Consider the following 14,575-nt stretch of genomic DNA (forward strand, 5'->3'; position numbering starts at 1 on the left):
ATTCTATGTGTCATACTTGATCATTTCGCGATATTTCCATATTTTTGCTGAAAGGATTTAGTAGAGAATATCGACAATAAAGTTCGCAACTTTTGGTCGCTGATAAAAAAAAGCCTTGCCTGTACCGGAAGTAGCGTGACGTCACCAGAGGAAGGACTCCTCATATTCTACCATTGTTTTCAATGGAGCGAGAGAGATCCGGACCAAGAAAGCGACGATTACCCCATTAATTTGAGCGAGGATGAAAGATTTGTGGATGAGGAAAGTGAGAGTGAAGGACTAGAGAGGCAGTGCAGGACGTATCTTTTTTCGCTCTGACCGTAACTTAGGTACAAGGGTTCATTGGATTCCACACTTTCTCCTTTTTCTATTGTGGATCACGGATTTGTATTTGAAACCACCTCGGATACTATATCCTCTTGAAAATGAGAGTCGAGAACGCGAAATGGACATTCACAGTGACTTTTATCTCCACGACAATACATCGGCGAAGCTCTTTAGCTACTGAGCTAACGTGATAACATCTGGCTCAAATGCAGGTAGAAACAAAATAAATAAATCCCTGACTGGAAGGATAGACAGAAGATCAACAATGCTATTAAACCATGGACATGTAACTACACGGTTAATAATTCTCAGCCTGGCAAAGCTTAACAATGCTGTTGCTAACGACGCCATTGAAGCTAAATTAGCAACCGGACCTCACAGAGCTATGCTAAAAACATTAGCGCTCCACCTACGCCAGCCAGCCCTCATCTGCTCATCAACACCCGTGCTCACCTGCGTTCCAGCGATCGACGGCGCGACGAAGGACTTCACCCGATCATCCGTGCGGTTGGCGGCTAGCGTCGGCTAACGCGACTGCTATCCAAGTAAGTCCTCCTGGTTGTGTTGCTGCAGCCAGCCGCTAATACACCGATCCCACCTACAACTTTCTTCTTTGCAGTCTCCATTGTTCATTAAACAAATTGCAAAAGATTCACCAACACAGATGTCCAGAATACTGTGGAATTTTGAGATGAAAACAGAGATTTTTTGTATTGGATTCAATGGGGTACCAATACTTCCGTTTATCTAGTGACGTCACGCGCATACGTCATCCTCCAAAGGAATTTTCAACCGGAAGTTTAGCGGGAAATTTAAAATTGCACTTTATAAGTTAACCCGGCCGTATTGGCATGTGTTGCAATGTTTAGATTTCATCATTGATATATAAACTATCAGACTGCGTGGTCGCTAGTAGTGGCTTTCAGTAGGCCTTTAATTCGGGCCTTGAGTTTGACACCTGTGTGCTAGTTGGTGTACCTGTTAGCTTGCTTGATTCATCAAACTTGTACTTCTGGCCTACAAAGGATTTGTCGTCTTCTTATAAACTAATATTCATGGTCGCCAACCAAATCTGGGAATCGAACCCGTGACGACTGGATGAGTCAAATGCTTCAAAGAAACGTCGACGTTTTCCAGCCCAGCGATCAATAACAAAAAAAAATGCACTTGATTGGCGAGAGAAAGTGTACTTTTGCAAGAAGACAATGATTAACAGAAGGAGGTTTAAAAGTCCATCTGGCCTGCAGCTTTGCATAAAATCTGATTGTCGGGAGGAAACTAACTTTTATTTTGGTTTAGTTTTGACAAAATGAGGATTGTATCCGCCGTGTCACTTTGTCTGTGTTTGATGCTGGTGCTCCCTGGACCAGGAAGGTACGTATGATGGATGAAGGAACTGTGATGTAACGTCCTCTAACATGGACATTTCTTCTCCGCCAGAATGGAATAAATACAAATGTAATCAAAGAAATAATTAACAATTCAAATAATTTTTCAATTGATGTTTTTATTAATTAAGTGGTGAGATTTATTATGTGTAATACATCTTTTTCATGAACAATGTATATGTTTCATGATCTTTTTAAATGGTATTCTAAATATTGTACTCAAGGAGAGGTTCTTTATTGGAGATGCACAAAAATATTGATTCACAAATTGCGATTGTTTTACATCCTGATTCTAAATAGTTTCATTATTTTCCATAAATGTATATACAAATATTCATATACATATACATATATAAATACACATACATATACAGTACAGGCCTTCTCATTCAATGTGTTTTCTTTCTTTCCATGACTATTTACATCAGACTACGGCACATGGGAAGTCCCAAGTTTAAAAAAACCAAAAATAAGTTATTTTTGTATTTTGTATATTTTTTATTATTATTTTTTTAAATCTGTCTTTTCTAATCCATTTTCTACCGGTTATTACTCTCGGGGTCTCCTAGCCGCTCAGGCAAATCATATTGTCTAAAAATGCATTTTCTTATCGATAAGATGACATCATCGCGCCACAGTGTCATTTAGTGCGCGAGGAATATATATATACATATATATATATATATACATATATATATATGTATATATATATATATATATATATATATATATATATATATATATATATATATATATATATATATATATATATATATATATATATATATATATATATATATATATATATATATATATATATATACACAATCCACAATGTAAATGAGGGGTCCCCAAACTTTTTGACTCGGGGCCCGCATTGGATTAAAAAAATTATATATATATATATATATATATATATATATATATATATATATATATATATACATACATATATATATATATATATATATACATATATATATATATACATACATATATATATATATATATATATATATATATATATATATATATATATATACATATATGTATATATATATATATATATATATATATATATATATATATATATATATATATATATATATATATATATATATATATATATATATATATATATATATATATATATATTTACATTGTGGATTGTCACATCAAAACTATGAATGAACACGTGGAGTTATGTACTTAACAAAAATATAACTGGAAACATGTTTTATGTTCTAGCTTCTTCAAAATAGCCACCCTTTGCTCTGATTCCTGCTTTGCACACTCCTGGCATTCTCTCCATGAGCTTCAAGAGGTAGTCACCTGAAATGGTTCTCACTTCACAGGTGTGCTTGAAGCTCATGGAGAGAATGCCAAGAGTGTGCAAAGCAGTAATCAGAGCAAAGGGTGGCTATTTTGAAGAAAGTAGAATACAAGACATGTTTTTTGTTATTTTTTTGTTAAGTACATAACTCCACATGTGTTCATTCATAGTTTTGATGTGACAATCCACAATGTAAATAGTCATGAAAATAAAGAAAACGCATTGAAATGAGAAGGTGTGTCCAAACTTTTGGCCTGTACTGTACATATATACACACACCCTGAGATGGGTAGGTTGTGAGTTCAAACCCCGGCCGAGTCATACCAAAGACTATAAAAATGGGAGCCATTACCTCCCTGCTTGGCACTCAGCATCAAGGCCTGGAATTGGGGGTTAAATCACCAAAAATGATTCCCGGGCGCAGCTACCGCTGCTGCTCACTGCTCCCCTCACCTCCCAGGGGGGTGGAACAAGGGCGATGGGTCAAATGCAGAGGACAAATCATTGGTACTTTAACTTAACTTTTCTAACCTGTTTCGAAAAAGTTTCATTCTTATTTTTATACCAAATAATTGGGAGAATCGATTCTGAATTGAATCGTCACCCCAGGAGTCGGAGTTAAATCGTTATGTGCCCAAAGATTCACACTCCTATTAATTATGCCAGGATCTATCACTCCATCCACACAATGCTAAGTTAAAGGTCTTATAATAAACACGGAGTTTGTCTAGTGAGCCAAGTTTTAGAATCAGATACACAAACCTAATGGCTGACTTCCTCCTCAGAGAATACACAACAGAGCTAACGGTGGCTAATTGTGTCTTCCAGGGGAGAAGAACTTCCCGACCCGCCCGCTGTGGACTGCCAGTGGAGTCGCTGGTCTGAGTGGGGAGTTTGTGATCCCTGCACTTTGACACGAGTGAGTCCAACTTTACTCAAAACTATCATGTTTCATGACATGGCGGGAAAGCTGCTATACACCCGACCGGGTCATGCCATCACCGGCCACAGGGGGGAGACATACAACGGAACCCCCCGCAGCTGAAATCTCCCTCAAGTGGCACAATTTGGAGTGTGACACAAAATTATTTGGGGGGAAAAAACATGCCTCAAAAATGAAATATCGAACATCAACTTGTCATCAAGAATCGTAAAACTTGAGCTGACTCAGCAAGTTGAGGATTAACGTCATTGAGCAGTTAGTTTTATTTTGTATCATTTGAGAGGCGGTAAGTCGACAGCAGGGATAGTCAACAAAACTGTTTTGGGGGCCACATCTCCAGTAAAGCTAAGGACCGGGGGGCCGGACTTCTTCCTTCACTATTCAGTCTTACAAACTACAAAACCCACGTAGTCACGTTGTGTAAAAGGTAAATAAAAAGAGAATACAACAAATCCTTTTCAACTTATATTCAATTGAATAGACTGCAAAGACAAGATATTTCATGTTCACACTGAGAAACTTTGTTATTTTTTGCAAATGTTAGCTCATTTGGAATTTGATGCCTGCAACATGTTTAAAAAAAGCTGGCACAAGTGGCAAAAAAGACTGAGAGAGTCGAGGAATGCTCGTCAAAGACTTATTTGGAACATCCCACAGGTGAACAGGCTAATTGGGAACAGGTGGGTGCCATGATTGGGTATAAAAGCAGCTTCCATGAAATGCTCAGTCGTTCACAAACAAGGACGGGTTCGAGGGTCACCACTTTGTCAACAAATGCCTGAGCAAATTGTTTAGGAACAACATTTCTCAACCAGCTGTTGCAAGGAATTTAGGGATTTCACCATCTACGCTCCGTAATATCATCAAAAGGTTCAGAGAATCTGGAGAAATCACTGCACGTAAGCCATGATATTACACACCTTGGATCCCTCAGGTGGTTCTGCATCAAAAAGCCACATCCGTGTGTAAAGGATTTCACCACATGGGCTCAGGAACACGTCAGAAAACCACTGTCAGTAACTACAGTCGGTCGCTACATCTGTAAGTGCAAGTTAAATCTCTACTATGCAGAATCAAAGCCATTTCTCAACAACACCCAGAAACGCCGTCGGCTTCGCTGGGCCCGAGCTCATCTAAGATGGACTGAAGCAAAGTGGAAAAGTGTTCTGTGGTCTGACGAGTCCACATTTCAAATTGTTTTTTGGAAACTGTGGACATTGTGTCGTCCGTAACAAAGAGGAAAATAACCATCTGGACTGTTCTAGGGTGAAAGTGTAAAAGGCAGCATGTGTGATGGTATGGGGGTGTATTAGTGGCCAAGACATGGGTAACTTACACGTCTGTGAAGGCACCATTAATGCTGAAAGGTACATACAGGTTTTAGAGCAACATATGTTGTTATCATGGACGCCCCTGCTTATTTCAGCAAGACAATGCCAAGCCAGGTGTTACAACAGCGTGGCTTCATAGTAAAAGAGTGCGGGTACTAGACTGGCCTGCCTGTAGTCCAGACATTGAAAATGTGAAGGCTAAAATATGAGAAGGGAGACTGTTGAACAACTTAAGCTGTACATCAAGCAAGAATGGGAAAGAATTCCACTTCAAAAATGTGTCTCCTCAGTTCCCAAACCTTTACTGGGTGTTGTTAAAAGGAAAGGCCATGTAACACACTGGTAAAAATGCCTTTTTTTGCAATGTGTTGCTGCCATTACATTCTAACTTCATGATTATTTGCAAAACAAAAAGAAGTTTCTCAGTGTGAACATGAAATATCTCGTCTTTGCAGTCTATTCAATTGAATATAAGTTGAAAAGGATTTGTTGTATTCTCTTTTTATTTACCATTTACACAACGTGACAACTTCACCGGTTTTGTCAATTTTGCGTGTTATGCATCGATTCTTTTGTCCCAAAAAAACCCAGCTAAAAACAATGTTCTTGTTCCCAGAGGCGTTCTCGAAGCGCGGTGGTTTTTGGCCAGTTCGGCGGCGAGGCCTGCCAGGGCTCGATCGGCGAGCGGGAGCCTTGCGTAGCCGATACAGAATGCCCACAAGCGCCACTTCCTGCGTGCTCAGACACGGAGTTCCAGTGCGAGTCAGGTGCGGGTTTTTTTTGTATGTTTGGCTTTTACGTTGAATAAAAACAACGTCGCTTCAATGTCTACTCAGGCTCTTGCATCAAGAAGAGGCTGATGTGCAACGGAGACTACGACTGCGAAGACGGTTCCGACGAGGACTGCGATCCCCTCCGGAAACCGTGCGGCTCCTCAGTCCTGGAAAACAACGAGCAAGGCAGGACGGCAGGATACGGGTGAGAAGAGCCCAGGCTCATCAAAGAATGAAGGCTTACCGATGAGTTGGAATTGGTCTTTTAGAGCCGCACCTCAGCGTTTTTTGTCCGTATTCAAGTCCCAATGGTGACGTAGATCCACCAACTAAAGTCCTCTTAAGCTTAATACTGTACAAATAGGCTAAAAGTGGCCCCGCCAGCCTCTTCAATTTGGCCCACCAGACGTCATGAGTTCAAAATGTATCTTACATACCTCTGAATGCTACGTGTTAGTTGCCATCTTGTGGACAATGTGAGTAAATCAGATTAATGACCCTTAAAAGTACATTTGAAACAATAGCACAGCATTTATTTATACAACACAATCCAAACAACCTTCCCTAGTCATAGTGCAAAAAAAACTAAGTACAACTAACATAAAGGTCAACATGGTTCTCGCCCGGAAAAGGGTGCAGTGCCATTGGGGGGGGAGACCCTGCCCCAAGTGGAGGAGTTCAAGTACCTCGGAGTCTTGTTCACGAGTGAGGGAAGAGTGGATGGTGAGATCGACAGGCGGATCGGTGCGGGGTCTTCAGTAATGCGGGCGCTGTATCGATCCGTTGTGGTGAAGAAGGAGCTGAGCCGGAAGGCAAAGCTGATTTGGTCCCAGCTTTTCCGTTCCGCTTGGGTCTCGAACCTGCGTCGTCCGGCTTTAGAGACGAGTGTGCTAGCAACCGAGCTATCAACACTCTTAACGATGCCGGAGAGCGAGGTTTACCAACGTACTTATGGTGCAGCCACACTAAACCTCACTCTCATCCCGTTCACGGCACCACTGTAACAATCCCCGCTTTTTTGTTTTCGCCCAAATTCGAACCTGGGTCGTCCGGCGTTAGAGGCAAGTGCGCTAGCTACCGGGCTATCAAACTCTGTAAACCAGTCTTATGTAACGGAGGCCAGACAGTGTGGCTGGTCCGTGTGTACGTTAGTAAACCTCAATTCCCGACGACTTCAAGAGTTGACCCTGTCGGGTTTTTAGTTTGAGTCGCATGCGGAGTGGGACACAAAATGGCAGGGACCGAATCAACTGGGTTACAGTGGTGCCGTGACCCGCCTAATCAGAATCAGAACCAGAAACACTTTATTAATCCTCTAAGGGGGAATTGATGAGAGTGAGGTTTAGGGTGAGTCTAGCGGATGCCGGCCAGTGTGGGCTGGCTGCCGAGTTGGCCATTCGCCTCTCATTCGCTCCACCATGGTTCGTGTTTCTCTCCGGGTTGGGGAGGATATCTTGCCCCATGTGGAGGAGTTCAAGTACCTCAGAGTCTTGTTCCCGAGTGAGGGAAGAGTGGATCGACAGGCGGATCGGTGCGGCGTCTTCAGTAATGCGGATGCTGTATCGGTCCGTTGTGGTGAAGAAGGAGCTGAGCCGGAAGGCAAAGCTCTCAATTTACCGGTCGATATGTTCCCATCCTCACCTACGGTCATGAGCTTTGGGTTATGACCGAAAGGACAAGATCACGGGTACAGGCGGCCCAAATGAGTTTCCTCCGCCGGGTAGCGGGTCTCTCCCTTAGAGATAGGGTGAGAAGCTCTGTCATCCGGGAGGAGCTCAAAGTAAAGCCGCTGCTCCTCCACATGGAGAGGAGCCAGATGAGGTGGTTCGGGCATCTGGTCAGGATGCCACCCGAACAGGCTACGGGGAAGACCCAGGACACTTTGGGAAAACTATGTCTCCCGGCTGGCCTGGGAACACCTCGGGATCCCCCGGGAGGAGCTGGACAAAGTGGCTGGGGGTTGGGGAGAGGGAAGTCTGGGCTTCCCTGCTTAGGCTGCTGCCCCTGCGACCCGCCCTCGGATAAGCGGAAGAAGATGGATGGGATGGATGGGTTTGTGTTTCTGTGCGGAATGGGATGAAGACCTAGGGCCGAACCAATTGGATTACACTTACTTCAGACTTGTGTGGCTTACTCCAGAATCAACATTTTGGGCGCCGACCCCCGGATGAACCCCTTTAACAACGACTATTTCAACGGGAAATGTGACCGAGTCCGGAATCCGTACACCGGACAGCACGACAGGCTTCCTTGGAACGTCGGCGTGCTCTACTATCAGGTCAGCTCTCATGTTACCGTTAAGTTCTAGCTAAAAAAAAAATCCAAAATTGCTGATGAACCTCCTTGCATCTCCAGACACTTGCAGAGGAAACGGTCTCCAGGGAAATCTACGAGGACACGCACAGCCTTCTGAGAGAAATCCTCACAGAGATGACGCAGAAAGTGGAGGCGGGACTTTCCTTCAAGTTCAGCCCGAGCGAGGAATCCATGTCGTCGAGTGCGCAAGTCAGCGTTGGTTTGGAATATCAGCACAAGAAGGAATCCATGATCAAAGAGGTCTCGGAGTACTCCAACATAAAGGTGACGGGAGAACCCTTCCCAGCAGACACAAGACATTGATACAACGTTGCTTACACGTACATGTCCTTTAAAACTGACTTTGAAGCAACGTTGCTAAATAGTTGTATTTGTAAGTTGAGACAACGTTGATGTCTAACGTTGGATCCACGTTGTTGGTTGGAAAATGCCCAAAATTCAATGGTCAAATCAACGTCAGAATCCGACATTGATTAAACGTCGTCAAAAAGCATGTTGTTTCAACGTTGTATTTTGTGTTGTAAAATGACCGACATTCAATGGTCACATCAACATTTGACCATTGACATTGATTAAACGTTGTTAAAAAGCATGTTGTTCCAAGCATGTTGTAGAATAATGGTTGGAAAATGACCAAAATCCAATGGTCAACTCACCGTTACAACCTGACATTGATTGAAGGTCGTCAAAAAGCATGTTGTTCCAACGTTGTATTTGTGTTGTAGAATATTGGTTGAGAAATTACCAATAATCAATGGTCAAATCAACGTCAGAACCTGACATTGATTAAACGTTGTTAAAAAGCATGTTGTTCCAACGTTGTATTTGTGTTGTAGAATATTGGTTGGGAAATGACCAAAATTCAATGGTCAAATCAACGTCAGAATCCAACATTGATTAAACGTCGTCAAAAAGCATGTTGTTTCAACGTTGTATTTTGTGTTGTAAAATGACCAACATTCAATGGTCACATGAACATTTGACCATTGACATTGATTAAACGTTGTTAAAAAGCATGTTGTTCCAAGCATGTTGTAGAATAATGGTTGGAAAATGACCAAAATCCAATGGTCAACTCACCGTTACAACCTGACATTGATTGAAGGTCGTCAAAAAGCATGTTGTTCCAACGTTGTATTTGTGTTGTAGAATATTGGTTGAGAAATTACCAATAATCAATGGTCAAATCAACGTCAGAACCTGACATTGATTAAACGTTGTTAAAAAGCATGTTGTTCCAAGCTTGTTGTAGAATAATGGTTGGGAAATGACCAAAATTCAATGGTCAAATCAACGTCAGAACCTGACATTGATTAAACGTTGTTAAAAAGCATGTTGTTCCAAGCTTGTTGTAGAATAATGGTTGGGAAATGACCAAAATCCAATGGTCAACTCACCGTTACAACCTGACATTGATTGAAGGTCGTCAAAAAGCATGTTGTTCCAACGTTGTATTTGTGTCGTAGAATATTGGTTGGGAAATGACCAAAATTCAATGGTCAAATCAACGTCAGAATCCAACATTGATTAAACGTCGTCAAAAAGCATGTTGTTTCAACGTTGTATTTTGTGTTGTAAAATGACCAACATTCAATGGTCACATCAACATTTGACCATTGACATTGATTAAACGTTGTTAAAAAGCATGTTGTTCCAAGCATGTTGTAGAATAATGGTTGGAAAATGACCAAAATCCAATGGTCAACTCACCGTTACAACCTGACATTGATTGAAGGTCGTCAAAAAGCATGTTGTTCCAACGTTGTATTTGTGTTGTAGAATATTGGTTGGGAAATGACCAAAATTCAATGGTCAAATCAACGTCAGAATCCGACATTGATTAAACGTCGTCAAAAAGCATGTTGTTTCAACGTTGTATTTTGTGTTGTAAAATGACCAACATTCAATGGTCACATGAACATTTGACCATTGACATTGATTAAACGTTGTTAAAAAGCATGTTGTTCCAAGCATGTTGTAGAATAATGGTTGGGAAATGACCAAAATCCAATGGTCAACTCACCGTTACAACCTGACATTGATTGAAGGTCGTCAAAAAGCATGTTGTTCCAACGTTGTATTTGTGTTGTAGAATAATGGTTGGAAAATGACCAAAATCCAATGGTCAACTCACCGTTACAACCTGACATTGATTGAAGGTCGTCAAAAAGCATGTTGTTCCAACGTTGTATTTGTGTTGTAGAATATTGGTTGGGAAATGACCAAAATTCAATGGTCAACTCAACGTCAGAATCCGACATTGATTAAACGTCGTCAAAAAGCATGTTGTTTCAACGTTGTATTTTGTGTTGTAAAATGACCAACATTCAATGGTCACATCAACATTTGACCATTGACATTGATTAAACGTTGTTAAAAAGCATGTTGTTCCAAGCATGTCGTAGAATAATGGTTGGAAAATGACCAAAATCCAATGGTCAACTCACCGTTACAACCTGACATTGATTGAAGGTCGTCAAAAAGCATGTTGTTCCAACGTTGTATTTGTGTTGTAGAATAATGGTTGGAAAATGACCAAAATCCAATGGTCAACTCACCGTTACAACCTGACATTGATTGAAGGTCGTCAAAAAGCATGTTGTTCCAACGTTGTATTTGTGTTGTAGAATATTGGTTGGGAAATGACCAAAATTCAATGGTCAAATCAACGTCAGAACCTGACATTGATTAAACGTTGTTAAAAAGCATGTTGTTCCAACGTTGTATTTGTGTTGTAGAATATTGGTTGGGAAATGACCAAAATTCAATGGTCAAATCAACGTCAGAATCCAACATTGATTAAACGTCGTCAAAAAGCATGTTGTTTCAACGTTGTATTTTGTGTTGTAAAATGACCAACATTCAATGGTCACATCAACATTTGACCATTGACATTGATTAAACGTTGTTAAAAAGCATGTTGTTCCAAGCATGTTGTAGAATAATGGTTGGAAAATGACCAAAATCCAATGGTCAACTCAGCGTTACAACCTGACATTGATTGAAGGTCGTCAAAAAGCATGTTGTTCCAACGTTGTATTTGTGTTGTAGAATATTGGTTGGGAAATGACCAAAATTCAATGGTCAAATCAACGTCAGAACCTGACATTGATTAAACGTTGTTAAAAAGCATGTTGTTCCAAGCATGTTGTAGAATAATGGTTGGAAAATGACCAAAATCCAATGGTCAACTCACCGTTACAACCTGACATTGATTGAAGGTCGTCAAAAAGCATGTTGTTCCAACGTTGTATTTGTGTTGTAGAATATTGGTTGAGAAATTACCAATAATCAATGGTCAAATCAACGTCAGAACCTGACATTGATTAAACGTTGTTAAAAAGCATGTTGTTCCAAGCTTGTTGTAGAATAATGGTTGGGAAATGACCAAAATTCAATGGTCAAATCAACGTCAGAACCTGACATTGATTAAACGTTGTTAAAAAGCATGTTGTTCCAAGCTTGTTGTAGAATAATGGTTGGAAAATGACCAAAATCCAATGGTCAACTCACCGTTACAACCTGACATTGATTGAAGGTCGTCAAAAAGCATGTTGTTCCAACGTTGTATTTGTGTCGTAGAATATTGGTTGGGAAATGACCAAAATTCAATGGTCAAATCAACGTCAGAATCCAACATTGATTAAACGTCGTCAAAAAGCATGTTGTTTCAACGTTGTATTTTGTGTTGTAAAATGACCAACATTCAATGGTCACATCAACATTTGACCATTGACATTGATTAAACGTTGTTAAAAAGCATGTTGTTCCAAGCATGTTGTAGAATAATGGTTGGAAAATGACCAAAATCCAATGGTCAACTCACCGTTACAACCTGACATTGATTGAAGGTCGTCAAAAAGCATGTTGTTCCAACGTTGTATTTGTGTTGTAGAATATTGGTTGGGAAATGACCAAAATTCAATGGTCAAATCAACGTCAGAATCCGACATTGATTAAACGTCGTCAAAAAGCATGTTGTTTCAACGTTGTATTTTGTGTTGTAAAATGACCAACATTCAATGGTCACATCAACATTTGACCATTGACATTGATTAAACGTTGTTAAAAAGCATGTTGTTCCAAGCATGTTGTAGAATAATGGTTGGGAAATGACCAAAATCCAATGGTCAACTCGCCGTTACAACCTGACATTGATTGAAGGTCGTCAAAAAGCATGTTGTTCCAACGTTGTATTTGTGTTGTAGAATATTGGTTGGGAAATGACCAAAATTCAATGGTCAAATCAACGTCAGAATCCAACATTGATTAAACGTCGTCAAAAAGCATGTTGTTTCAACGTTGTATTTTGTGTTGTAAAATGACCAACATTCAATGGTCACATCAACATTTGACCATTGACATTGATTAAACGTTGTTAAAAAGCATGTTGTTCCAAGCATGTTGTAGAATAATGGTTGGAAAATGACCAAAATCCAATGGTCAACTCACCGTTACAACCTGACATTGATTGAAGGTCGTCAAAAAGCATGTTGTTCCAACGTTGTATTTGTGTTGTAGAATATTGGTTGGGAAATGACCAAAATTCAATTGTCAAATCAACGTCAGAATCCAACATTGATTAAACGTCGTCAAAAAGCATGTTGTTTCAACGTTGTATTTTGTGTTGTAAAATGACCAACATTCAATGGTCACATCAACATTTGACCATTGACATTGATTAAACGTTGTTAAAAAGCATGTTGTTCCAAGCATGTTGTAGAATAATGGTTGGAAAATGACCAAAATCCAATGGTCAACTCACCGTTACAACCTGACATTGATTGAAGGTCGTCAAAAAGCATGTTGTTCCAACGTTGTATTTGTGTTGTAGAATAATGGTTGGAAAATGACCAAAATCCAATGGTCAACTCACCGTTACAACCTGACATTGATTGAAGGTCGTCAAAAAGCATGTTGTTCCAACGTTGTATTCGTGTTGTAGAATATTGGTTGGGAAATGACCAAAATTCAATGGTCAAATCAACGTCAGAATCCAACATTGATTAAACATCGTCAAAAAGCATGTTGTTTCAACGTTGTATTTTGTGTTGTAAAATGACCAACATTCAATGGTCACATCAACATTTGACCATTGACATTGATTAAACGTTGTTAAAAAGCATGTTGTTCCAAGCATGTTGTAGAATAATGGTTGGAAAATGACCAAAATCCAATGGTCAACTCGCCGTTACAACCTGACATTGATTGAGGGTCGTCAAAAAGCATGTTGTTCCAACGTTGTATTTGTGTTGTAGAATATTGGTTGGGAAATGACCAAAATTCAATGGTCAAATCAACGTCAGAATCCAACATTGATTAAACGTCGTCAAAAAGCATGTTGTTTCAACGTTGTATTTTGTGTTGTAAAATGACCAACATTCAATGGTCACATGAACATTTGACCATTGACATTGATTAAACGTTGTTAAAAAGCATGTTGTTCCAAGCTTGTTGTAGAATAATGGTTGGAAAATGACCAAAATCCAATGGTCAACTCACCGTTACAACCTGACATTGATTGAAGGTCGTCAAAAAGCATGTTGTTCCAACGTTGTATTTGTGTTGTAGAATATTGGTTGGGAAATGACCAAAATTCAATGGTCAAATCAACGGCAGAATCCGACATTGATTAAACGTCGTCAAAAAGCATGTTGTTTCAACGTTGTATTTTGTGTTGTAAAATGACCAACATTCAATGGTCACATCAACATTTGACCATTGACATTGATTAAACGTTGTTAAAAAGCATGTTGTTCCAAGCATGTTGTAGAATAATGGTTGGAAAATGACCAAAATCCAATGGTCAACTCACCGTTACAACCTGACATTGATTGAAGGTCGTCAAAAAGCATGTTGTTCCAACGTTGTATTCGTGTTGTAGAATATTGGTTGAGAAATTACCAATAATCAATGGTCAAATCAACGTCAGAACCTGACATTGATTAAACGTTGTTAAAAAGCATGTTGTTCCAAGCATGTTGTAGAATAATGGTTGGGAAATGACCAAAATCCAATGGTCAAGTCAACATCCGAACCCAACATTGATTAAACGTTGTGAAAAAGCATGTTGTTCCAAGCTTGTTGTAGAATAATGGTTGGGAAATGACCAAAATCCAATGGTCAACTCACCGTTACAACCTGACATTGATTGAAGGTCGTCA

At 39.9% G+C, this 14,575-nt stretch overlaps 1 protein-coding gene across 1 annotated transcript in view; it reads left to right on the forward strand.

Moving 5' to 3' along the window:
* Positions 1-1,567: 1,567 nt before the first annotated feature.
* The window catches only part of LOC133656321 (complement component C9-like), a 28,081-nt gene continuing 15,073 nt past the window's right edge, over positions 1,568-14,575 (forward strand). The window contains exons 1-6 of the mRNA XM_062057350.1: positions 1,568-1,701; positions 3,877-3,967; positions 5,939-6,089; positions 6,159-6,300; positions 8,235-8,373; positions 8,451-8,675. Coding sequence (XP_061913334.1) covers positions 1,637-1,701; positions 3,877-3,967; positions 5,939-6,089; positions 6,159-6,300; positions 8,235-8,373; positions 8,451-8,675 — 813 coding nt within the window. The 5' untranslated portion in view covers positions 1,568-1,636. The remainder of the gene's footprint in view (positions 1,702-3,876; positions 3,968-5,938; positions 6,090-6,158; positions 6,301-8,234; positions 8,374-8,450; positions 8,676-14,575) is intronic.

This window comes from Entelurus aequoreus, linkage group LG08 (genome assembly GCF_033978785.1).
Source record: "Entelurus aequoreus isolate RoL-2023_Sb linkage group LG08, RoL_Eaeq_v1.1, whole genome shotgun sequence".
NCBI lineage: Eukaryota > Metazoa > Chordata > Actinopteri > Syngnathiformes > Syngnathidae > Entelurus > Entelurus aequoreus.